The following is a 27,756-nucleotide window of genomic DNA, read 5'->3' as shown; positions in this document are numbered from 1 at the left end:
TGTCTCTTGAAATATTATTATATCTGCATTTTCCCTTTGAAAATGGGCTACTAATTTACTTTGTTTAATCGTGTGTTCATTCCCCTAACATTATGAGTTAGGATCTTGAATGTTGTATAGTTCGATTTTGTATCTCATCACATCCTCACTTTCTGTTTACTTTTTTGCCTCTACTGCTGTTGTCTGTATCCAGCGACACAGCATAAGTATTCTTCTTGAACAATACCCCTCCCCAAAGACACCTTGGAGTGTCATTATCAACAGCCAACTGATCTCTTGGGCGATTACTTCCATCTCCAGTCCTCTTTGAGTCTTAGTCCACTCTCAAGCTCTTCTACCCTATAGGGGGAGAGGGGGATGTCTTAGCTGTCTCTTTGCACTATCTTCTCTTTCCTCCAATTGCAACTGCGCACTCCCTCCTTCACATGATGTTATCGAATGTTGCCTCTAATCTAGGGTAAAAAGCTGACTGAAGGGGCCACCCTCCCAACCCATGAGCAGGAGCTCCCCGACCAGGCCCAGCCACTGCAGGAGCAGTGGGCACCTTGCCTGCAGCTCACTCGACCCGCGTCGAATTATCCACCAGCGCTATGTCCGTAGCGCCCACATCCGAGAAATCACCCCCAAGAGCGCCAGAGCCTCTATAAATGAAGCAGCGCCGACGCATGGAGGAGGAATTAGGCTGCCTTGCCTAATATAGCGGGAATCGCTATCTCTGTACCTTCTCTCCACTCAGGTACACTAGGGCTCATCATGCTCCAAGATGGCCGCCCGCTCTTTGTTGTTTAACCCAAGAGCCTAACCAGGCCTACAACAGCTACTACTTGCAGCTGATTGGCTGCCACTGCCCTTTTGCTCCCTGATTGGTCGCCGGCTGGCGTAGCCGGCCCACTCCCCTCAAGGCCCACAACCGCAAGGCCATTTCCTGTTTCTTGCCTGTTGCTGCCGGAGCTGCCGTCTGCCAGTCCCCCTGGCCCACACAGGCGAGCTTTAGTGTGAAAGAGCGACATTAACCTTTGCCCTTCTGCGCATGAAGCTACCTGGTAAGCGACCCACCAGTATACTACCCGCACCCCCCTGAACCCACAGTCCAACGACATCCCACGCGCTAATTCTTTACCACCAGGAGGTCCGCACCCTTTACTGCCTCTGGCGACATGAGCGCATTAGCAGTGCACCCCGTGCACACACAGCTGCCCTACACACGGTCACCATTTACGTGCACCACCCTCCAAGGGCACGACCACGTAGCTGATAGCAGATGCCCAATCCCTCACGTGACTCTCTAACTCTGAACCTGGGTCTAACTCCCCATCTGTGCATCTCAGCGCCGTTCTCTGCACCTGATTGCATAGTTGTCTGATTGATGTTCATCTAATGACTTGAAAGCCAATTAAACAAATTTGATTGCCTATAATACATCTATTGCTACTGCCACGGAATGCCACTGCCATGTTCCTGTACCTTGATCTATCTGGCTTGACCAGTCTGCTACACCCAATTCCCTACCTACCTGCCGACCTGTGGGCACTAGAACTGATCCTTAATGCCAGTGGCCCGCATACTGCATTTTTGCCATATGTCTGATTCTCGAATTTAGGTAGGTTGGTACTACTTGCCTGCACACTGCACATCTCGCATTTAGCCCCATGTTTGCTTTTCGAATTTAGGTGGCCTGTATGGTCGCTAACAGACCACACTTGCTTGTATGCCAATTATGACTCTGCATCCTCTAAATGCTCTTAGGTATGTACACCATCCTCCTCGCTCAGTATCCGCACAGCGTCTGTCTTTAATCCAACTGCTCGCTACTTGCTGCATTCACCTAGTCAGATTAGCTGAATCTCTGCCTTTGAGTTATTGATTGCATCTTGCACATGTACCGACCTAGACAGCTTAGCCCTATGGCTCCAACACTTCGCCACCAAACCTACACCCAATCAACCGTGCACGCTCCAAGTCAGGAATCTTAGACTTGGATCCAGATTGCCTTGTGCCCTTCGCGCCTCTGACACATATAATATCAATACTACACAGAAGTCTCCACCATCCCTCAGCACCATTTCCGCCAAGGAACTCAAGGGTGCCCTCATCAATGCTAGATCTATCACGGCCCACGCGTTGGACATCTTCAACCTCATCACCACTCAAAACCTCGATTTCATAGCCATTACTGAAACTTGGTTACATGCAGCCTCTGGCCCACTCATTGCCCTTGCCATCCCCAACGGCTACTCTATCATTAGAGCGGAGCGTCAATTAACTTCCAAAGGAGGTGGCGTCGCATTATTACACAGAAATAACATTACACTCAGAATCATCCCCAACACTGAGCTCAGTTCCGCAGAATCCCTCTCGGTGAAACTCACCCTATCTCCGACTAACACTGCTACTCTCCACCTTATCTATAGACCTCCTGGACCACTAGGCTCCTTTATAGATGACATCACGGCCATCTTGACCGTCAATACCAAACCAAACTTTCAGGTATTGCTTCTAGGTGACCTTAACTTGGGCCTTCTCGACACCAAGGATCACTTGGCCTCTGAGGTCGCTACCACATTAGTTAATTTAGGCTTCCAACAACGCATTGACGAACCTACCCATATTAAGGGCAGGACGCTCGATTGGATCACTGACCTTAATTGCAACACATCTATAACTTCCAATTAGGCTTGTGCATGGTCCGACCACCACATCATCATCTTCCACTTACCAGCGACCAACCCTCTCACTACTCCCACGATAGCTCCAGCCATTCCCACAAGGAATAAAAAAGACATCACCAAGGATAAACTCCTCCCACTCATCCTTCCCATCTTGAATAAATGCGTGTCCCGACATAACGACCCCACAGTCTTAGTAGATATCTTCAATCAAACACTGCTTAAAGCCATTGACAAAATAGCACCACTCAAACTACGGAAAGCCAAACAACAAGCCCACTTGAACTCTTTGTTCACCCCGCAGTTAAGAACTTTACGCAAAGAGAAACGTAAGGCTGAATCACTCTGGAAGAGCCACCCTTGTGACTCTAACAAAGATCGCCTCATCATCACCACCCACAATTATAAAGAAGCGATTCTACAGGCCAAAAAAGAGACATACAACCAACGCATCTTACAAGCGGAATCTAACACTAAGGAGTTATTTAAAATCCTTAAAGAATTGGAATCCCCATCCCCTGCTCCTGACACCTGCATTAAAGACAGTAAATGGTGTAACAACATGCAAAACGCTCTCCTCAACAAAATCACCACCTTGCAAATGAAAATGAATGCCAAACAAACTACCTTACTCACCAACCCTCCCTCTAAACCCTCCAACACTCCGACGGCCTCTTTTACTCACACCCCTTTTAACTTCACCCCACTCACCATCCTTGAGGTCGAAAACATCATTTGTAAATTAAAACCCTCTAACTGCCAAGGTGACTCTTGCCCAGCATCTATCATTAAGGAAGCAGCACATGACCTTGCTCTTTTCATAACCACCTTCATTAACTCTTCATTCCTAACTGGTACGGTACCCAACAACTTAAAGGATGTGTGGGTTATCCCCCTCCTAAAAGCACCGACTCTAGACCCTAAAACACCAACTAACTACAGACCGATTACCACCGTACCGTTCCTACTCAAAATACTTGACAGAGCAGCATACCTGCAGATCCAGAACTACTTAGAGACCAATAACCTCCTCGGCTCAAGACAATCTGGCTTCAGACCTAAGCACGGGACTGAAACAGCTTTACTTGATCTCAAAACCCAAATTGAGGACCTTAAAGACAACGGTAAACTGGCCCTTCTACTACTTCTGGACCTATCAGCGGCTTTTGATTTGGTCAATCACCAAATACTTTGTCGGCACTTGAAGTCAGCGGCCCACTTCTCTGACAACGCTTCCAACTGGATTAGGTCATTCCTTGACAACAGTCACATGAGAGTTTTCGCCCCCACTGCATCGGCCGATCCCACACCAGTCCCGTGTGGAGTCCCGCAAGGATCCTGTGTCTCCCCAACCCTCTACAGTGTCTTCACCAAACCTCTATTTGATGTGCTTGACTATCTGGGTGTCACCTAGACGAATTACGCTGATGACACCCAGATACTCATACCCATCACTGGTGACTACATTACTGACTCTAAAGCCCTTAATGACATTTACCTTGTCCTACAAGCCTGGATGGCCCAGCACGAATTATGCCTCAACGATGACAAGACTGAGCTTCTCATCTTAGGCACGCAACAGAGACTTAACAAACTGAGTCCCCTGTTCAGCTCCTTTAACATTGACGGTAATCTGATTAAAGTATCTAAAGACACCAAAACTCTGAGTATATACCTCGACGCCTCCTTGACACTCACCAGACAAACCAATGCAGTTGCCGCTGCATCTGCATACACCTGTAAATCGATCTCGGCCTGCCGCCCATTCCTTACTGCCCAGAACTGCATTACCCTGGCCAGGACCTTGGTTATGTCCAAATTGGACTACTGCAATGCACTGTACCAAGGCACTAACCAGGGTAATCTCAACAAACTTCAGACGACCCAAAACAATGCCATTAGAGCAGCCCTTAACATCCCCCGATCAGCCCACATCTCAGAAACCAGGAAGAACCTCAACTGGCTCTCAGTTGCCCAAAGGATCTCCCTGAAAGCACTGGCCCTCACATACAAATGTGTTAACCACCAGGCCCCCTCTTACCTAGCCTCGCGATTCACTCAATATACTCCAGTACGTGCACTCAGATCTGCACAAACCAAAGGTCTTGCGATCCCTAGATTCAAGCTTCATTCTGCTGGGGGCGCTAGCTTCCCTGTCCTGGCAGCCAAGCTTTGGAACACTGTACCACTCATGATTAGAATGCTACCCTCCTTTAACCAATTCAAACACAAAGCCAAGCTTTGGGTAGCTACATACCACTAACAACCGCTCTTCTGTCTCGACGGGCCTTCTGGGACCTAGTTCTGTTCTGCTCCGCTCAGATTATTGCCTTGATTTGTAACATCATCTGTATACTCTGTGTACCTGTTGGGTCTTCTATGATAATTGTAATGTAATGTTCCACTACCTGTAATGTAATGTTCTACTAAGATATGCGCCCGGTTGCACTTGGGCCTGGTCTGCGCTATACAAATAAAACAAACAAATAAATAAATAAAGGGAAAGGTCCACTTATATTTTATCTGCTTCTTTGTTAATGACACCGATGGCTCTACGCTTTTGTGTGGTCAACATCAAGTCCTGATATATTTGTATATCCGATCCATAGTATTGTTGCCTTGTGACCGTGTAGCTCTCATTATATTTTCGTTTTGTTCATAAGAGGTCATGGCCACCAAGACATCACAAGCTTGTGCACTAGATTCCTTCCTTTTTGGCCCACGCTGTGAATTCAGTCTATCCCCACATCTTTAGGCTCAGTGTCAAGTAGCAGGTCACTTAAGCACTGCTAAACACTGTCTCGTAAATCACTGTCCTCTATGCTCTCACTTAGGCCTTTAATACGAAGGTTAGATTGTCAGGATCTATTTTCCATGTCTTCCGCTTGGTGTTCCAAATTCTGTGTTGTCCATGCCAAATGTTCAAGTATCTCACTGCTTTGTCAAACATCTTCAGCCATTGCCGTTAGAGCTTGTTCATTAGTGTCCACTCGGTCCCCCAGACTTCTCAAGTCATCTTTCACCTCTTTCAGGGTGTGTTTGAGCTCCTTTTTAGGGATGCAAAATTATTCTGAAAGACGGTAGTAATTCTCCCCTTTCACGCCTTAAGGCAACCAATCAGATCTTCCATGCTGACCGCCACCTGCTCCCCAGATGTATCTGGGGTTTCTACACCTTGTTGTTGATCTCCTCTGGGATTCTCACCATCTGCGGACTTGTTTTCCATCAGCATTCGAACTGCCCTTCTGGGGCTAGAGGATGAGACTTCAAATGGACAAGAGAATCCTTCTCCTTCTTCTTGGGCATCTGGAATAGCAAGGCCTGCTCTCACCCAGCTAGTTATTCTGATGATCAGTAAGTATTTATATTGTGAATTGATCCAACACCACGTTTGACTGATTTAACTGATAAACAACTTTTTCAAGATAATGACGAGGATGGAGAGGCAATATTTTAGGTGTTTATACCATACCAGTTAATGATCAAACATAGGGAAGTACCCCATAAGGTATTGTTAGCAAAAAGGTCTTACTTTCTAGACTAGACTTTCTTACTCTGTGGCCATCTTGGAATCGTGGTGTGTTTTTTAATCCTCTATATCGGCCAGAGTCCAAGCCCAACATGTTAGCGTCAAGTAGGAAGTTCAGAACTGCCTCTCGAGCCGGCATTCTGTCTGCCATGTTCGGGTTGAACTGTTTGTCCCCTCCCTGAACATCTGCTCTCGATCCAGTTTGTTTTTCTCTGCAGCAAAGGATTTGTTTGGAGCTCTATTTCGTTATCAGGTCTGGATATTGATTTCCCATTTGTGAGCCCTGATATTTCTTCGGCCTTGTGAGTGGAATCCAAAGGGAACCTCGAGGTAGTTATGTGTACATTATGCCTGGAAGAGTTTAGCAAGAATGGATGTCTACAGGGTGTTCTGCCTTTAGCAGCGCTTGTGACCCCAAGACAAGACCTTGAATCTTCTCCACGCTGTGGCATATTTCCTTTAGTCCAAGTCAGGGCTACAACCTGAACTGGTCCACTGACAACTCTGGCCATGTGACTTCATCACAAAGTTCAGATATTAAAACAGTTTTGAGGTGTCTACTATAGATCGTTTGACAGTATTTTCACAAGTCCAGAATGACTGTATGTATTTGTAACAAAACATATGTGTAAAAGATGGCAGTTCTGCAATGTCATGCTTTTAATACATGTCTGTATATATCCAAACTACTCTTTAGACAGTATTTTTCAGGAAAATTCCCTTGAGCATATTAAAAGTGGCCAGCTCATTGACATGCTGTCATGACGGCATATATTTATCAGCTTGTTCATTTTCAGTGTATGTGTTTCAAAAGCATTGCCACAGCCAAAAATAGTATAAAGTGTAAATTAGAAATATAATACATTGTTAACCTTGATGATGTAAAAATGTGGTTCTCAATATATGATCATGTATTCAGTCTGTACGACAATAAGCGAAGTATTGTATCTGTTATAGAGTACATTATTTTGAATGAGCTAGCAGTAATTTGTATTAGTGTAACCTCAATGTTTAAATAAAATATGGATGATATGTCTCTGCGGTATTACTTACATTTTCCTTCTTTTCACGTAGGTTGATGATCTAATAGATACAGTTGCTGAAAAATCAACAAAACTACTTGCTCAAAGACAAGCAGAGCTGCAGAAGTGTGAGTGTCTAGGAGATGAAATACTTCAGTCATCAAAACAATTTCAACGAGTCTCTAAAAAAAGCACAAGAAAGTACAAATTGAAAAATGCATGCTTTCCTTGTACCTGCTGTTGTTAGGACTCATCATTCCTGTACATAGTGTGAATAAGACTGATTAACATTGTGCTGCAAACAGACAAAACAGTTTACATTTTGGTCGGTATGTGGATGTTAAACACAAGAAGATGGTCTTCCCATAGTCAAGCAGGTTTGGTATCAATAAGGAGTGACTCATTTTTGTTAAATTCATCTCTAGAAATGGTTGAACATTCTGACTAATCATATGCAGCACATCATAGGAAGAACAAATACAGTGGGTCAAATTCTGGCTACAAATCATAGAAGACATGATCACTACTCAAATCAAACCTCTAAAAGAGCACTAATACTGAAATGGCCCAGAATCAAGATAGATCGCTGTATTAGACAATTTCTAAACACAAATCTGTGCATATTTTATTAATATTCGTTTAAAGGTTTAATTATATGTTTATTTAATTTAATAGTACACACAACATGGCATGTACTATTCCAACTTGTATCCAGCTATATGCCAACACAAATGTCCTGTCCTCGGTATGCATGTGCTTGGTATGCATCCTTTTACTAACTTATACAGAATAGTGCCCCTCCCCAACCCCTTCTACAAACTGTAAACAGAATCTTGTTTCCTAAAAATAAAAGTACATTATAAGGATACTGAAAATCACACAGGGGATCTGGGCTATGTAAAGCATGAGGCCAAAAGCTGATTACGTTATACAGTTGGACAACTCAGGGGTAACGTTCAGTATACAAAACATGTACATGATGGGCGCAGGTTATTTAATATAATACCATAAAATTGGTCATAATTGGAATTCATGGAGGAGAAGCTGGAAGTATCTCCTGGGTGTTAGAATTTTCCTCTGACTAGGAGTTTTGCTTATCATGACCCAGGAACTATTAAAGTCCAGTCACAAGAACAGTGTGCCCTCACTTATTTTCTGTCTCACTACTGCTGCAACAGAATGAGGCACTAATGCATAGTAGACAACAAATCTAACTTTCAACCTTGAAGCAACTTTGTGTCCAGTACATCTGATCATTCATGCTTTGGATGCCTTCAAGAGGTTTACTATTGCACCTGTTATGCAAACTCCCAGATACATAGTTAATGCCAGATAAGGATGTTTGTGCTGCACAAGTTGGCTTGGGCAGTCACACATAGCTCCTGGTAGCTGCTGGTGCCAAGTGAACAAGGCTCTTCCAGGTACTATCCAGGAGCTAAATATCTCTCAGCTGCCAGCAATTTCGCAACCTTCCATAATGGCCATAAAACTGACCTTTTCTTTTTTTAGTTTACATTTTTTATTTTATAAGTACGAGCAAAACTGAAGATACAACAGTCAGGACAACATGTGCATATCAAATAACATATGGCAAAAAAGCATAAGCACAATATATGAATCAAGATGACCTAGTGTTATAGTCGGGTTAAAATGTTGTCAAATATAAAATTGTTTATTTGCTGTGTACTCTTTAATTGTTAATACTCCTCCTTTGTCAGTGGTAGAGGTGTAACACAAAAAGAAGTGGAACTGTGACCCGGGCAGGGAGCAACGGGCAACACTTTAACGCTTGCACCCATGCTATTTGACAGCCAATTGAGTTGAAACATATAGCTGTAACTGCTATTGGGTGGTAAAGTGAAAAAATGTGCTTTACATTCACAAAGAACTGTTCCAGAATGTTGAAAATGGTTAGATAAAGTAGTGAGACTGTACAAAATAAATAAAAGTAGTGAAGCTCTGCTCCCGACCGTTCCCGCTCACTTCAACCACTGTCCTTTGTATAATTTAAATATGCACATGTGTAGTACAGTCCAATCCAGCATTTTTCAGAACGTTTGGTTATTTCAAAATAGATTTTCTACCAATGTTACTTGAATTTATTTTATTTGTAGGTACTGGATGTTTTGAAGGTACTGGGAACATAATGGTACAGTGTGATCAGAAACAGTGTATGTACTAAGGAAACTATACATTTACTTGTATGTATAATATATTTGTGTTTCTAAGAGGTAATAATGAACTGTACATGTATGCATTGCAAAGAATATTGTCAGTCTCATCAACCTTCATTATTGCTACCAAATGGGAATATTGGAAAAGACAAGATTTTGAAAGGGGGACATTGTGCCTCAATATGCTAAAACTCTATGTTCTTTTTTGAAAGGGCACATATTATATAAAAGTACGTAATTAAGTAAAAAATAAAGAGGCTGGAGGAGATGGAATGGGAAGGTGATTGCCAGTTTGAAGAAGCACATCGACTTCTACATGAGTTAATACATGATTATAGGCTGCAACGATCCTGTTATTTCAATCTTTGATTGAAAAAATCTGTCAGGGAGTTTCCAAGAGCATATGATATTAAACTAGAGTAGGTGACACTAACGTTATCTGTAATTAGTTGCCTTAAAGTGATGTTCCAAACCGAGGAGTATTTGCCTAGAAATGCAGTGGCTCTAGATAATTCTTGTAAAATAAATATGTTATATTTAGACCATAATCAAAAGTAGGTCCATGACAGTAGAAAAATGATGGCCGTAAACTAATGATGTATTTTACATTTGTAAGCTGAATTGAAAACAATTCTACATTTTGACTTTGTTGGGTGTTACATATTTACTTCTTATCTATGACTAAATAAAGTGCATTCTGTAGTTCAAACTGGGACGCCAGGAGGAATTTTTTCACTCACAACCATACCTGCCTAACCTCTGGATTTTTCCCGGAGACTCGGGAATTTTAACCATTTCTCCAGGTCTGATTCTGGAAAGATCCTGGAATCTCAGGAATGTTGGCGGGGGACAGCTTTCACTGATTGCTTTTTTGTTTTGTTATGCTTGCAGGACTGCGCGCCTCGACCCCCTGCCTGAGTGTGGCTTTGTCTCTGCAGCAATTACTGCAACGCTTCCAGCACATTGGCAAAAAGAATGCAGGTGAAGCTAAATAATGCGCGTTTATTTCGCTTCACCTTTCATTCTTTTTTGCCGACTTTCAATGCGAACGCGTGTTTCTTTTGCTTTCGTTCTTTTTGTCCAGGTTAGGGTGGACTCAGCCCCATTGTACCACAGCAGCCATCAGGTTTGCAGGATGGACAACTCACCACTGCACTACATAACCCGATGAAAAACAACTGAGGTGACATGTCCAATTTCGGTACTGCAAAATTCAGGGAAAACCTTTGTATTGGTTCTTGGAGTTTACATGTGCACATTTTAACGTGTTGATTTTATGGAAGGTGAATGCCTTTTGTCCTATGCAATGTGGGTGGTTGTGAAAAGGCAATTTAATTAAATGTGCATATTTCAATTTGAACTGCAAATTTATGACATCACATCACATTACAACAGAATTTCCCTTTTTTGACATGCGGGCGGAGTCCTGTGAAAATGGGCGGAGTTTAGTGTGACTGTGGGCGGGGCATAAATCTCAGGAATTTTGATTTTCAAGTGTAGGCAGGTATGCTCGCAACATATCACTGATCGCAGTTTCATTTGTTGTGCGCATTAGTCATGAAAGAAAATAAATTACATCAAAACAGTGACTTGATCGACCTAGTCCCCTAGTACCTAGAATTGCACAACAGAAAATAAGCAAAAGCAGTGAAAGGGACTTTAATATGGCAATAAGCACCCGTTTGGGGGGGAGTCACCTTCTTGGAATCGGCCCCGGACCGATTCCAAGAAGTTGTAGGCCTGAGCGAAGCGAGGGTCTTAACACCGGGCCCCAACGCTGTTACTAGCCGGTGAAGCCCCCCAAATGGGTGCTTATTGCTATTAGCACCCCGAGGTAATCCCTTGGGGTGCCAGCAGCAACACATTTGTATGAATTAATGGGTTGCGGAGAGCGCGAAACCAACATATGCATACAAACGCATCGATTGCTCATCTAAGATGGCCGCCATGGAACTGGAAGTTCGGTGCCCATACAGAGCCCCACTTACATTTCCATGACAGCCATTGGTGGAGTCAGGTACGTTAAGCTGTGCCCAGGCTCCACTGCTCAGGTTTCTTGTTAGATTCAGCCCGGGTTTTGAGCAACCTGATCGGTTGATCGGTTGATGCACCCGCGAGGGTGCTAATAGAAGATACGGCATTGAGAACACTGGTTATGTTTGAATTGGTTTCTATTTAAGTCAATGAAATGTAAAACAAGTGTTATTTGGAATTATAGAGGGTGAACTGTATTCTTGGAAATCGTAAATCATGGCATATTCACGCGGTTTCAATACATTTCACTTAACTACAAGCAATAGAATTGTCAAGATATAGATTGAAATGAAAAAGCAATGAAAGCCAGTTGGTATCACAATACATTAGAAATGTATAAGTACTTTGTGAAGTCAGTTGCTCAAAGTGCAACACTTACTCAATTTTAAATCAGACACTGTCTTGGATCACTTCTTGAAAAAGTGCACCATGAAGGAAAAGGCATAGTTTTACGAGCCCGATTTCAGCATACTGGCTTTGAAGCAGTAGCAAAGAACTGATTTTCAGGTCACAGATCCTGTGTCACAAAGTCATGGCTACCTGGTTACAAGACTGACTCACTGTAAAGAGGGAGTATGTTATGTTGTATCGTCCAGTTCACTTTATTTTCTTCTGTTCTTTTGGTGTTTGTCTATTTCCAGTAATAATGCTGGACTGAATGTCTTAAGCGAAATAAAATAAAACGAGCATTGACAAAGCCAACAGTTTCGGCTTTTGTGTAGTCCTGGAGTAGGCATTTGCTAGGCACTGCCATAGGCTACTGACCTGGCCATAAGAGCTCGTAAATGGTGCAATTACCGAGGCATATAATAGCACTGTCTGGCAAATAGCTAATGTATTGTAAACAAAGCCAATACTGTTGGCTTGGTCAATGCTTGTTTTTAAGAGCATTTGCGTGCAGGGAACAGCACGTGGCTGAAGGCTCTCTTCGTTAAGTCATTTTTATTCACAATGTTGCACATTAAATTAAATCTTAATTTTCAGCAGACTGCTTAGAGATAACGCCGGTAGGGCAACGTTTTATGATACTGCTTGATAAAGCTAGCTCAAAGAGATCACGAGAGGATGTGTTTTGAGCAGGGGGGGCGGGTATTGGGTGGGAATAGCCATATGGATTAGCGTGACAATGGGCAGTGAAAGGGTGGGTAAATAACTAAACACCCACAAGCTTATTGTCCCTCCGCACATGTCAACTTCCTCCCAGCTGTACTCCAATGCGAGGTAAGCATGACGGAAAAAATCATGACGGTGCATGTCAATAATGTCACAATATCTGCCATTCACAGGATAATGCTGGCTAACAACGTGCTAATGTTCAGAGCAACATGACAATTGACAGAATGGATGTCTGCCAATAGCCTTACAATGTGGTCAATAATATGACAATGACTGGCAGTAATGTGACAAGATGTCAAACAACATGATGATGTGTTATAATGTGCGCATGTCTGGAAATAACGTGGCAACATCAGGCAGTGACATGAAAACTGCTTGCAAGAATATAAAGATGGTTAGGCGATTTGAATTATTGAAATGCATTTCCCTCGTCGTTGAAGAAATGAGGTAATCTAGATGTAATCAGAATTCAAGTTCGTTGACAAAACAGCTTGTTTCCTCACTGTTAATGAAGACAACATTTGTTTCGCCTGTACAGGCTTTCGTTGGTCTTGTAAATTGAGTGGGCGTGGTCGGGTGTCAGTGGGGTGCTAAGAGCATGTAGGGAGCGCAAGTAAAGCAAGTGCTCTTTCTCAAAGTACAGCAGTGGTGGTATTAAGTGTCCATTGTTGGTAGCAGGTGCAAAATGATAGGAGTACCTGGGCATCTAATAGAAGTGCCTGGCAAAAGCTTATAACGTATGCACAATCCCAAAATGTTGGCTTTGCCAATGCTTGTTTGAAACAGGACTTCAGTGGCTCTGCCAATACTAGTTTTTAACAGGACTTCAGTGAAGGACATGCAGAGTGTTTATAAATCCAGTGGCTGGAGGAAGGACTGGTAAGAGATTTTTATAACATCAGTAGCATGTTTACAACTCCAATTAAGTCATTAACTCTTAGAAGACTGCTTTGAATAAACACTGGAAGGCACTTTGAATGCAAAGCCTGATGCTAAGGGTTGATTAAAGTGTTCTCAAAGACTTCTTGGTGAGATCGGTGTGTTTGCAAATATACGGTACGTTTCACACCACCTGGAATTGTTTTCCCCCAGTACACATCCACCCAACTTCCTTTGCAAGATGCTAGCATAGTCACTCGTGCTGGCCTCTACTTTGTAGGTAGTCTCATTAACAGCATAAAGCTGGGGCCTGGATTCTGAAGAGCGTTCTGCACTCTGCACTCTGCCAGTGCACCACTGAAGGAAAAGATCCATATCTAAAAGCTTTGGTCAGTGGTAGTGGGCAGGCTAGACATTGGTCCATAATGGCATGGGGTTGAGTGCCACAACACACTAACACAAAGGTATTCAAACTGTGGGGCACAACCCCCTTGGGGGGTGCTGCCGCATTCCAGGGGGGCGCAGATTCCCAGCCTGAAATGTATTTAAAAAAAATATTTTTTTCTTTTTTTTAAAGGGAGAAAGAAAAAGCAGGGCAAGGAGAGCCCTGGGCAGGTGTTGCTCGCTCCTAATTGATGAGGGGGTGTCGACCCTGTTAGGCGGAAACCTGTGCAGTTCCCTCTGGGACCAGTGCAAAAGATTTAGGACTACAGGTGTTGCGATGAACCCACTTGGTAGCAGTCTGCACCACACAGATTCAATTGGTAGCTGTGGCTGAGCAGTCAGACTTCTCTCAAGAAAAGTTGGTCAAAATAGGGAGTATACAAGATAGGGCAATCCTTCGCAGCAAAACAAGTAAACACGCAATGAGACTTAGTGTAAAGATAGTAAGTTATTTAATTATAACAGAACGTCTATGAAAAACACTAAAGCAAACCACGGCAAACAAATCAAAACACAATTACTCTGCGGAATGGAAAACGATCAATCCCCCTGAACACAATATCGACAATTCTAGGTTTTTACAGTACCACTTATTTTCAGACAGAGGTGTATACCTCAACCTAGATGACACTCGAATATTTAGTTAGGATGGGAGAGATAAGATAGGCAGGTAATGAAGTCAACACGGTTCACACTGAAGCGGATAAAATGCAAGGCAGGAAGGCAGTAATCACGATAGTCATAAAGTTCAGCGGCTAGGCCCACTCGGCGAGAGGCAAGGCACGATGTCCCAGAAAGTCTCTACTGACGATGCATTCAAGTCTTTGTTAGCAAATTGTTTAGCGACAGGTCGAACCAGTTCCGAACAAAGAATGAGAAAAGCTTGGAGGCAACCCAACGGAGCGGAGAGGATTCAGACACCTCACTCGGACCGATCGAAAAAGGAAGCCAGGCGGTTACGGTACCTTGTTGTGGAGGGCAGCTCCGGCGGGGGCAGTTGTTCCTGGTGGTGGATGCACGATGGGTCTTGGCTAAGAGAAGAGATGATCTCGTCGTCGAAGAAAAGGTAGTCCAGTGCACCACCAGGGAAGAGACCAGCCGCGGAGTGCTCCGTCACAAGGCACCACCTTTCGGTCGCGGTACAGGGGTAGTGGCTATCCGGTTGCCGGGTGCTCTGCACGGGCAATTCGACCACTGCGTCCTGGGGCGAATAAAAAGCACAAAAGAGACTGGTTGTTCCCACCAGCCAGGGGAAGAGACTCTCCGGCGGGGAGATCTCCTCTGTCGTCGGGAGATTGTGAGACGGTTCTGCAGGGCTCCACCGGAGGTGTCGTCGTGCAGGTCGGCTCAGCGTTACCCTCGTCGGATTCTTTAGGTCCTGTGGCGACTTTCGAGGATCCAGTCCCAAAAGCCCTGCTTTTATGCAGACGACCCCCATTCATTCAGCCTAGCTGTCAATCAACACATGCTAAGTGGTGAGCGGGGAGGTTCACCACCTGGGCCAATCACTCCAGAGTGCGACCTGAGTTGGCAAGGCAACTCGGTCCAGGGTGTCTAAACCCCCTCCCACACCCCTGAGGTAACCCAGACAGAATGGCACCACTTTGGAGGGTCTCTGTCCAGAGGCCCGCCAAAAGTGGAACAAAAGGGCTCAACCTTTGGTTTAGGAGTCACAGAGACGAACGCAGACGCCATTTTACAAACCGAGTTCTGGCAGAAAATACCACTCGATAAACTTATTTAAGATAAGTAGATTGGTTAGAGATTAATGAGAAAAAGCATCAATCTCCACCAATGGGATGAATCCCATAGGGTTATGCTCGGGGTCGAACATAACAAGTAGTTTCCACTGCCACCAGCCAAAACTCGACGAGGGGGGACGGGACAGTGCCCCCTCGAGTAACAGATCCAGGAGTAATCGAATTACCCCTACAAGTACGTCCACAATAAGATGGTTGGTACTAGTTCTGTTAGCAAATTTAGGTCTAGTAAAGCCAATGGTGACTTTACATGCCCGGGGAGACAGTAGTCAGTCCCCGGGTATGGAGTCTATGGTGGGGGGACCCGCTAGGGTCCCCCCACACGTAGGGTGCAGTGTGACACACATAGAAAAACATATGAGACCCTATGGAGTAAAAGACCCCATAGCCCATTGAACACATTGACATATCAAAGGAATTACACACTTTCATGTCCAAGAGTGGGAGAAAAGAGCCACACTCTTGGCAGGATGGAAAAAAACAACTCCCGAAATCCAGCAAAGCTGCTGGGGGACTCACTAGGTTAGGAAATTCAGCCTAAACAGAGAATTCTCCCTAACACTCGCCCCCCCAGACTAAGGGACAGGAGGAGTTAATCCACTCCTGGATGAATCTCATACCTCTAGTCGATGACATACATCCTAGAGAGGCCATCAGCATTTTGGTGGTGACACCCTGACCTGTGCTCAATGGTGAAATCAAACCCTTGCAGGCAGATCGACCATCTCAGTAGTTTCGGGTTTTCCCCTTTCATTTGCATTAACCATCTCAAGGGTTGGTGGTCAGTCTGAATAACAAAAGTAGAACCATACAAGTACGGCCTAAACTTCTTCAGAGCCCACACGATAGCAAAGCACTCTCTTTCGATTGTTGCCCACCTTGTTTCAGGATCCTTCAGCTTGCGGCTGATGAAGCAAACGGGGTGCTCCCTACCTTTCCCATCCAGTTGACTGAGTACGGCACCTATCCCTACATTGGAAGCGTCTGTCTGCACAATGAAGTGTTGGCGGTAATCAGGAGCTCTGAGTACTGGGGCTTGGCAAAGAGCCTTCTTCAGGTTTTCAAAAGCCTGATTGCACTCCTCGTTCCATTTAACCTTTTTAGGAAATTTGGGCGAGGAGATGACATTCAGTAGAGAAGCTATGGTCCCATAGTTCTCTATGAAATTCCTGTAATACCCGGTGAGGCCTAGGAAGGCTCTCACCTGGGTTTGAGTAGTCGGTGTTGTCCAATTTTGCACAGCTTCGATCTTGCTGAACAAAGGCCTTATTTCTCCACCGCCTACCTCATGCCCAAGATAGACTACCTTACTCTGTCCAATTTGGCATTTACTCGCCTTTATGGTCAGATTGGCTCGTCCAAGAGCCTGCAAAACATCTCTCAGGTGGGTTACATGTTCTTCCCAGGAATTGCTGAACACTGCGATGTCATCCAAGTATGCCATGCAGAAGTCCTCCATCCCATTCAGAACCTGGTTTACCATCCGTTGAAACGTAGCAGGTGCATTCTTCAGTCCGAAAGGCATTACCTTAAACTGGTATAAGCCAACGGGGGTAGAAAATGCAGTTTTCTCCTTGGCATGGTCAGTCAAGGCTATTTGCCAATAGCCTGACGTCAAGTCAAATGTGCTGAGGAACTTGGCGGCGCCAAGTTTATCCACCAACTCATCTGTTCTTGGTAAAGGGTGGGCATCAGTCGTGGTGACTGCGTTAAGAGCTCTATAATCCACGCAGAATCTAAGTTCTTTAGATCCGGCCTTTGGTACTAACACAACTGGGCTAGACCATGGACTAGTAGAGGGCTCTATTACCCCGAGATCAAGCATCTTGCTGACCTCACCTTTGATGTGGGTTCGTACGTTTTCTGACATGCGGTATCCTCTGCTTTTGACAGGCAGACAGTCACCAGTGAGTATGTCGTGCTGGCCCCAAGGGGTCAAGCCTGGTGAGAGCGAGAACAGAGAGGCAAACTGATTCAACATAGACTTGCACTCCTCTTGTTGCTCGGGTGTCAGATTGGAGGAGAGATTTACTCCTTCAATTTTTTCATCTAAAGGTAAGCCTCTGAGGAGATCCGGAAGAGCTTCACTCTCTTCTTCTTCCTCGGATGATGCTAGAAGCAACGCTCCTACATCAGGTCGTGAGACATACGCTTTAAGTCGGTTGGTGTGAAAGACTGTCGGAGCCTCCTTGGGATTGCCCAAGTCCACCAGATAGTTAACCTCGCAGAGTTTACCCACTACTCGGTAGGGTCCCATCCATTTATCTTGCAAGGCCCTCTGCCTTGTTGGGATCATAACGAGAACGAGCTGGTCTTGAGCGAACTCAACCATGTTAGCTTTTTGATCGTGCCAGTGCTTGACCAATGCTTGTCCAGCTTTCAAGTTATCGCTTGCTTCCGTCATCAGGTGCGACATTCTCCTCCGGAGACCTATCACGTAGTCAGTCACTCTGAATGGCTTGGGGGAAGGAGCACTCTCCAACCCCTCCTTAATCAGGGCCAATGGACCTCTGACGGGATGACCATAGAGTAGTTCGAAGGGAGAGTAACCTACTCCCTCCTGAGGGACTTCTCTATAAGCAAAGAGAAGGCATGGCAATAGAAGGTCCCACTTACGCTTAAGGGGTTCTTCTAGAGCACCTATCATGCTCTTCATGGTTCGGTTGAACCGTTCTACCAACCCATTGGTTTGTGGGTGGTAAGCCGTTGAGAACTTGTAAGTTACTCCGCAGGTTTTCCACATGGCTTTCATGTAGTGGGACATAAAGTTTGACCCCCTGTCAGAGATTACTTCCTTAGGAAATCCGACCCTAGTAAAAATACCAAGGAGGGCCTTAGCCACAGCCGGAGCTGTAACAGTCCTCATAGGAATTGCCTCAGGATACCTAGTAGCATGGTCTACTACAACAAGTATAAACCTGTTGCCTGAGGAGGTTGGAGGATCAAGGGGACCAACGATATCAATCCCTACTCTCTCAAATGGGACTCCCACAACGGGGAGAGGCACTAACGGTGCCACATTCTTGGACCCCACCTTACCAGACAGCTGGCAGGTGTGGCAGCTCCTGCAGTGCTTTTCTACTTCGGCCCCCATCTTTGGCCAATAGAAGTAGAGTGAGAGCCTTTCCTTAGTCTTCTTGAAACTCAAGTGACCAGCCAAAGGAATCTCGTGGGCTAACTGCAAGAACTGTGGTCTGTTCTCTTGGGGTACTACAAGGCGTTTGTAGTCTCCAGGTGCAGACTTGGTCGGTTCACTGTAGAAGAGGCCATCTTCCCAGTGCAACCTATGTTTCCCAGGCTCTTGCCCTTCAGCCTGAGCTTCTGCCTGATGGCGAAGACCTTCCAGAGTTGGACATTCTCTTTGTCCCTTACTGAAGTCTGCCCTGCTGGGTCCACCTTCTGCCAGTAACGACTGCAGCTTAGGATGGTCAACAGGATCCAGATCTCCAATGAGTTCTTGGCCTTCCATTAGCTCTTCCTCAGAGTCTAATTCCACCACACAGGGTTGTACCTCCCTCTCAGCCTCAGCTGGAGGTGGAGTTACGGGTGTGACGTTGGACAACCGCGGGGAAGTCCGTGTCGGTTGCATCGGAATGCGGGCTGTTGGTTTCGGGTTAGAAGTTTTAGGTTTCCCTTTTGCTTCTGTTTTCCTAGAGACAGCGGCCGCCATTTCCAATGGAGCAGGAGTGATTTCCTTCTTCATCATCTCCCCGAGAGTACCGCGCATGGTCCTCTCTCTTGCAGGTCTGGTTAGTTCCTGTAACCGTTTACTAGGAGGTCTGGGAGTATGCGATACAACTCCGAGAGTTTTCAGATCGTTACCCAACAGTACGCGTCCTGGTACCTCACTCTGTATGCTGACAGGTATCTTTACAGTCATGTCGTTACACTGGATGAGAACTGGTAATTGGGGAAGCATCTGCACAGGCCCTCCAGCTAACTTGGTGAGGCGTGTGGGTGCCTTAGCAACATCCTCAGCCTGAAAAAACGATTTATCCACCACAGTTATGCTGGCCCCAGTGTCCCTAATGGCAGGAGTCTCCTGACCATTCACCTGGACACTGTCCTTATAATACTCTTTAGTATTATCGGGGATAGAATTATAGACATCTAAATTCTGTTGTTCCCACAACCCCAGAGATACTAAAGAAACGCTGGCTGAGACTCCAATGGGTTTGTCAGCTAGCAGTAGAAAGTTTCCACTTGCCATTTGGACTTCCTCCTCTGGAGCGAAGGCTAAGGAGACTAGCTGGACCCCTGAAGGTTTACCCTTACATCTGGGATCTCCTTTCACATGATCAGTCGAGCCGCAAACAAAGCATTTACCGAACGCTTTCTGGAATGGTGGCTTGTTCTGACCTCCTTCCGGTTTGGCACCAGAAGACACACTATTCTGCTGTGGTTTTCCCGGTGGCTTACCCTTCTGGTTTTGTTTGGGGCCCTCTTTGGAATGTGAGTTATTCGAATTCTCTTTTGAGTATTTTTTAGGCTGTTTTCCCTCATCCTTTTTCTGAGTTGCCCCAGAATCCTTAGGAGTGGCCCTGTTGGCAACCCATACGTCAGCAGCCTTAGCTAGAGCCCTGGAATCCAATTCCTTCGAATCAGCCAAGTGCTGCCTGAGCTCAGGAGAACAGGCATCATAAATCGACTCCAACATAAAAAGATTTCGCATACCCTCGTAAGTGTCAACTCTGTAACCCTTAATCCATCCCTCTACGTTTTTCAACCCTTCACTCACCCAGGTAGCCCAAGGGGTACCATCCTGCTTTTTGAGGGTTCTAAACCTCTTAAGATACTGGGAAGGGGCCTTCCCGAATCTAGCTATCAAAGCTAGTTTCACACTTTCGTAATCCGTCTTATCCGCCTCCCCCAATTCCATTACCACATCAGTCGCAACAGGAGGGAGCCTAGAGAACAACCAGGGAAGCAACGCGTTCCCGGTGATGTCCTGGAGCCCATGATTGTATTCAAACAGTTTCAACCAATCCAACACATCCAATCTCGGTTCATACATACCCACTAATTCCTTCGGCATCCGGGGTCTTTTGGGACTGGAGCTCCTAGAGGAACCAGAGGAGAGAGAAGCACTTTCCATAGACAACTTTTTCATTTCTAATTCGTGATTAAGCTCTATTTCTCTGAGTCTCAACTCAGCTTGCTTCTGCTCAGCCTGGGCATTCATCCGTCTGAACTCGAGCTCTTGGTTTCGTTCAGATTGAGCCAAGAACCGTTTATATTCTAATTCGAGCTTCATTTTTTCAAGTTCAAAATAAGCAGGGTTACTTGTGGGACCTGGTATGGGCCCCGTAGGCACAGCTGGTAAGGCAGGTAGAGGAGCGGGGGAGACAGTTTCGTTAGCCTCGCCGTCCTCGTCAGCCTCTTCATCGCTATCATCAGAATTACGATTCAGATCAACACCATTACTGTTATCTACAGTTGCTGGAGAGTTTGGTTCCTCTGAACCAGTACCCAGACTTTGGTTTGCCAGCAATCTCTCTATCAGTTCTAACTTCTTGCCTTTTACAGAAAGATTCTCTTGTCTACAGAGAGCTCGCAGACTCTCAGTATTTTTACCTGACAAAGACTCTTGGCTGTAAATTTCCATCGTAGACATGTTTTTTTTTTTTTTTTTGAAAGTTGCTTTTTTTTTGCAAAGTTTTGTGGTTAGTTGTCCTACAGCGTCGAAAAGCACTCTAAACTGTATACTCGATACTAATCCCACCGCTGTACACCAGTGTTAGGCGGAAACCTGTGCAGTTACCTCTGGGACCACTGCAAAAGATTTAGGACTACAGGTGTTGCGATGAACCCACTTGGTAGCAGTCTGCACCACACAGATTCAATTGGTAGCTGTGGCTGAGCAGTCAGACTTCTCTCAAGAAAAGTTGGTCAGTATAGGGAGTATACAAGATAGGGCAATCCTTCGCAGCAAAACAAGTAAACACGCAACGAGACTTAGTGTAAAGATAGTAAGTTATTTAATTATAACAGAACGTCTATGAAAAACACTAAAGCAAACCACGGCAAACAAATCAAAACACAATTACTCTGCGGAATGGAAAACGATCAATCCCCCTGAACACAATATCGACAATTCTAGGTTTTTACAGTACCACTTATTTTCAGACAGAGGTGTATACCTCAACCTAGATGACACTCGAATATTTAGTTAGGATGGGAGAGATAAGATAGGCAGGTAATGAAGTCAACACGGTTCACACTGAAGCAGATAAAATGCAAGGCAGGAAGGCAGTAATCACGATAGTCATAAAGTTCAGCGGCTAGGCCCACTCGGCGAGAGGCAAGGCACGATGTCCCAGAAAGTCTCTACTGACGATGCATTCAAGTCTTTGTTAGCAAATTGTTTAGCGACAGGTCGAACCAGTTCCGAACAAAGAATGAGAAAAGCTTGGAGGCAACCCAACGGAGCGGAGAGGATTCGGACACCTCACTCGGACCGATCGAAAAAGGAAGCCAGGCGGTTACGGTACCTTGTTGTGGAGGGCAGCTCCGGCGGGGGCAGTTGTTCCTGGTGGTGGATGCACGATGGGTCTTGGCTAAGAGAAGAGATGATCTCGTCGTCGAAGAAAAGGTAGTCCAGTGCACCACCAGGGAAGAGACCAGCCGCGGAGTGCTCCGTCACAAGGCACCACCTTTCGGTCGCGGTACAGGGGTAGTGGCTATCCGGTTTCCGGGTGCTCTGCACGGGCAATTCGACCACTGCGTCCTGGGGCGAATAAAAAGCACAAAAGAGACTGGTTGTTCCCACCAGCCAGGGGAAGAGACTCTCCGGCGGGGAGATCTCCTCTGTCCTCGGGAGATTGTGAGACGGTTCTGCAGGGCTCCACCGGAGGTGTCGTCGTGCAGGTCGGCTCAGCGTTACCCTCGTCGGATTCTTTAGGCCCTGTGGCGACTTTCGAGGATCCAGTCCCAAAAGCCCTGCTTTTATGCAGACGACCCCCATTCATTCAGCCTAGCTGTCAATCAACACATGCTAAGTGGTGAGCGGGGAGGTTCACCACCTGGGCCAATCACTCCAGAGTGCGACCTGAGTTGGCAAGGCAACTCGGTCCAGGGTGTCTAAACCCCCTCCCACACCCCTGAGGTAACCCAGACAGAATGGCACCACTTTGGAGGGTCTCTGTCCAGAGGCCCGCCAAAATTGAACAAAAGGGCTCAACCTTTGGTTTAGGAGTCACAGAGACGAACGCAGACGCCATTTTACAAACCGAGTTCTGGCAGAAAATACCACTCGATAAACTTATTTAAGATAAGTAGATCGGTGGTACGTTAGAGATTAATGAGAAAAAGTATCAATCTCCACCAATGGGATGAATCCCATAGGGTTATGCTCGGGGTCGAACATAACAAGTAGTTTCCACTGCCACCAGCCAAAACTCGACGAGGGGGGACGGGACAGTGCCCCCTCGAGTAACAGATCCAGGAGTAATCGAATTACCCCTACAAGTACGTCCACAATAAGATGGTTGGTACTAGTTCTGTTAGCAAATTTAGGTCTAGTAAAGCCAATGGTGACTTTACATGCCCGGGGAGACAGTAGTCAGTCCCCGGGTATGGAGTATATGGTGGGGGGACCCGCTAGGGCGCCCCCGTGCCACGACACGTAGGGTGCAGTGTGACACACATAGGAAAACATATGAGACCCTATGGAGTAAAAGACCCCATAGCCCATTGAACACATTGACATATCAAACGAATTACACACTTTCATGTCCAAGAGTGGGAGAAAAGAGCCACACTCTTGGCAGGATGGAAAAAAACAACTCCCGAAATCCAGCAAAGCTGCTGGGGGACTCACTAGGTTAGGAAATTCAGCCTAAACAGAGAATTCTCCCTAACAGACCCCCTAGCCCCCTTACCCATTATGGAGGAGCTGAGGAGCCAGCGCTCCCTCAGCTCCTTTTTCCAGCTGAGGGAGTGCTCCTGGGCTGGCTGAACTGTCAAAGGGAAATACTGTTTCCCTTTGACAGTTCAGTTCCCCAGCTGCACATGCGTAATGAGCCATGCACGGCTGGGGCTGCTTTGCTTCGCCAGCCTTGCATAGCTCATTGGAAATTCTGACTGGGCAACTGCATGTCTGTATGTGCGGGGGGAGCTCCTTGCACCTCCTGACACATACAGACAGAGCAGGCTGGAGCAGGACATTCAGCACCCAAGCTCTTGCTTCCTGATTCCTGCTCATGATGCAGGAGCTGGAGCCCTGGGGAGGAAACATCAGGACCGGGGCAGAAGGTACGTTTATTATGTTAATTTATGTTTTATTTATTTGTGTATGGATGTGTTATGAGTGAGTGTATGACAATGGGTCTTCGTGTGAATGATAGAGTGTGTGCTGTGTGAATGTGTGTGTGTTTGTGTTGGTCTGTGGATCTGATTTTGGCGAGTTGGGGGAGGAGGGTTGTACAACAAAGGCTTTTTAATAATTATGTTGTGGCACAATCCCCCTACCCTCCTGCCAAAATCAGCTCTCCTTATGAGGCGGTGTGGACATGGATGATATTTTTTCACTGGACATCTATTAGATATCCAGTAGGAAATACCATGTTTTCCCCCTGGGACTGCCAGTGCCTTGCATACACACATACTCACTTTGATTGTGTGTGTGTGTGTCAGGCGCTGTAAGGCGTAGGGGACAGGGATGATATCTTTTAGTGGACATCTATCATAGATGTCCAGTAGAAAATACCATGAATGCCCCTGGGCCCCCCAGTACCAATAGGCTTTTTACCCAATGTTTTTTTAAAGTATGCTCTAAAGTGCAACATTGTAACCAATTATTTCAAAAAATGTCCCAGGGGGCAAACTCCCCTTTCCCCCTTAGATCCCTGTTGATTGGCTCAGACTCCCTCGCTACACTCGGTTGCTATGGCATATCTGGGAGAAATATTTATGCCGCTCAACTTAAAGAATTCACCAGCCGGCTTCCAAAATAGCCACAGTATAGAGAAGACGTGTGAAAGTGCTCTGTCTTTTCTTTCAATACGCCTATCCAGTAAACAACCACGCCGGAGGATGGGGGATCGCTTGGCAACGCCCCTGGACCGAAATAACTGCAGACTCTTTGGTGGGATTCGGGAGGCCCGGCTCGTGTGACACCCCTCACTGGCTTGGGGGAAACGGTCCACTTCAGAGGTACTGCGAAGAAGGTAATGCAAATGACATATACGCAAAGGCACAGTGATAGCAAGGTGCTACAATGCCGCCGAACTTGGCTAACGTTTCCAGGGAGGAAACACAACATAAGCAGGTGCCAGAGAGAAGTTTTTGTTTTGTTACTTTTGAATACTGGCATCATTGGAGTGGTTTGAGTTGAGAAACGCAGTGTAGTTCGAGTGCCAATGGGAACTTACAGCCCCTAAGCGCATTTTCCAACACAAGCTGAACATATGACCATCTAGACCCCTCTCCAGTGTGTGGAAGACTATTATTCCCTGCCAATTGGAAACCCCCTGTCAGTCTGCTCTTTTTAAGCAAGGCACCAGACAGCCCTCTGCAAGCAATCGTACAACCTACCACAAGGTACATAGGTGCCGGTGAACGCGCACAATGGGTGTGCATTTACTGACAAAATCAGTGAGGCAAGGGCGACCCTGGGTGTGGTTTGAAGAATTCAGGCAAGATAACTCCACTGGCATCTAGGTTTGCAATATATGGTCCCAGGCGGGCACTGGCTATGCGCAGGCAATCCAAGCACTGCTGAGGACACTTTCAAGAAACTCACACTAGTAGATATATTCCGGGCAGCGGGGGCAAGCTAAGGCAAGCTAGGCAACCCCAGTCTCAGCAAAAACCAAAGATCACTGGAAAATCTTTGGGCAAGTAACAAAAACTCCTATGGGACCATGGCTACGCTAAAGCTCCAATCATCACCAGAATAGCAATGCAAAGCCCCTAACATGGCGGCCTCCACGGAAAACTTCACCAAAAGCTTTCAGGAGTTTCAGGTATAGTTTACTTCGAATTTTCATTTGCAGTTCTCAGCATTCACGGCCGACATTAGAGGTTCAATTACTGAGGTTAGCAAAGAAATCGCCTCTCTGGCTGAACGAGTGGACCGGAATCAACAAGCAATTCAAGTTCTTGCGGAAGACAGTAAACAATTGAATGTTGTCTTGGAAGAACTGTCCAGAACTACACACAATCTTGAACTGCAATACGAGGACCTTTTAAAACAGATCTCGATGATCCAATATTCGGATCAAGAACCTTCTGGAAACCATCTCAGACCCAGAACTGAAAGAAGCAATATCCCGCTGAACAGAGTTCACAGGGTCGGGCCGAAGAGACTCGAACCGGGTGGACACCAGCCAAACCCCTATCAATCTGCTCCGACTCAGCTCCAGCCGAGGGGCGCACCGGCTTTCTTGGCACATCATAGGGCATGTCTCCAGCCCCTACTGTCACATGGTAAGTGGGATTGTGCCCAGGGAGCAGCAGCAACCCCTCCCATCCTGCATGTGTGTGAGATTTACTCATAGCTGGAGTGGGGGGCAACATAACAGACTTTAATGGTGCCAGTGGGCACTAGTTGGACAAGGCCTTTGAGAAAAGATAACGCAGCATTCCCCCCGGCCCCTCCGGGCCCCTAGAACCCAGACCACGGAACGCATCGAGCAAAAGGAGATGGGGCCTGGCCAAGCCGTGAGCCAGCTGTAACAAGTCTTGAACAGCAAGGGGGGGGAGACGGCCCTTCATCGCAAAACACCCAATGCCAAGTGCAAAGGGGAGGAAAACACTGCAGAAACCCCTGCAGCAGCCAACTCTTAAGGCAAATCCATTGCAACAGTGCTGGGCAAAATCAGAAGGAACCCTCCTCGGTCCAGAACCCATATTGGACGAAGCGGGGCACCCCCTAGTACGCCACATCATGATATGGCCACCTCTAAGGAAGATATGGAGCAATTTTTTCAGGACTTCCAGAAGAAACTCTCTCTCACTGCAAACGCAATTCAACTAAATTACCAGCAAATTCAGGTTGGAACTGGCAACGATGAGGAAAGATGTATTCTTCCATTGGTGAAACAGTCGATATAAATGAAAAAACACTTCAAGACCTGGCCTTGAGTCTTCTAAATCGGAGGAATTGCTCAAGCACGTAGCCAGAACAACGTATAACATTGAACTGCAGTGTAAGGACCTAGAAAATCGGTCGCAAAGGTCTAACATCCGCATCTGAAACCTTCCCTAAACAATATGCGATGCAGACTTGAAAGCTCAAGTACCAAATATCTTTAGAGACCTTCTTAATGTAGGTGGAGATTCTGATTGATAGGATTCATAGGGTTGGTCCCTTATGCAAAGACCCAGGTGCATGCCCTAGAGACACTCTGACCGCACTGGCATGCTATCCACAAAAATAACTGATCTTGAGGGCAGCAAGAGAGGTCAAGCAGTGAAATTCAGCTCTTCCAGGGCCTGTCCAAACTGACACTAAAGAAGCGTAGGGATATGCGTGGGCTACTGGACCAACTATCGGCCAAAAAGATCCCATATAGGTGAACCATCTCATTCCGGATTTTGCTCAGCTGTGAGGCTACGAACACAGGGTGACAACAGAAAAGGAGGGGGCGCGGATCATGCAGATCAAACTTGATGACCGCCCCGGTACAACCATGCCTCGCGCCTATGCCCCCGGAGGGCCTCATTCTTGGGAATGGACCACCAAAGAACGTACTCGCAGGGGAAGCAGGAGAGGCTGTCCGGTCCACCTACCCCTGCAAACTCCATCTGCCAAGGACAATCCTGCACAACATGACCCTGTAAGCATCGACCAATCAAACCAAGCTGTATATTTACCATATAATGAAACAGGGGTATGACTAGAGCTTGTCTCGGAATCTACCTATAGTCATCTAGTCATCATAGGGGTTTCAGGATACCCTGCATTTGCCCCTGGTTGTTCTGGTAGGCTATCTCCGAGGACCAAGTCTGAGGTTGGATTAGCAAGGGTGGCCTCCACCAGGGGGGTGGGAGGGGCACAGTTAAAGTTGAAGATGGGCGGAAGTTGGGGGAAGGGGGATAACGGGGGGTTGGGGTGTTACAACTGTTGGGGGAGGTGGGGAGTACACGTGGGACACTTTCAAGGTACTATTGAGATTGCACCTTGCCAGG

The 27,756-nt window shown here is 46.1% G+C and overlaps 1 protein-coding gene across 1 annotated transcript in view; it reads left to right on the top strand.

Moving 5' to 3' along the window:
• C2PH3orf49 (chromosome 2p C3orf49 homolog) overlaps positions 1-9,931 on the top strand; it is a 298,627-nt gene extending 288,696 nt beyond the window's left edge. The window contains exon 5 of the mRNA XM_069643716.1: positions 7,270-9,931. Within this exon, the coding sequence (XP_069499817.1) occupies positions 7,270-7,464 (195 nt within the window). The 3' untranslated portion in view covers positions 7,465-9,931. The remainder of the gene's footprint in view (positions 1-7,269) is intronic.
• The last annotated feature ends 17,825 nt before the right edge of the window (positions 9,932-27,756 follow it).

The sequence above is a fragment of the Ambystoma mexicanum genome, chromosome 2p (assembly GCF_040938575.1).
Source record: "Ambystoma mexicanum isolate Mex_15411 chromosome 2p, UKY_AmexF1_1, whole genome shotgun sequence".
NCBI classification, from domain to species: domain Eukaryota; kingdom Metazoa; phylum Chordata; class Amphibia; order Caudata; family Ambystomatidae; genus Ambystoma; species Ambystoma mexicanum.
The sequence above is the reverse complement of the archived record's forward strand: the minus strand, read 5'-3'. Positions and strand labels throughout refer to the sequence as shown.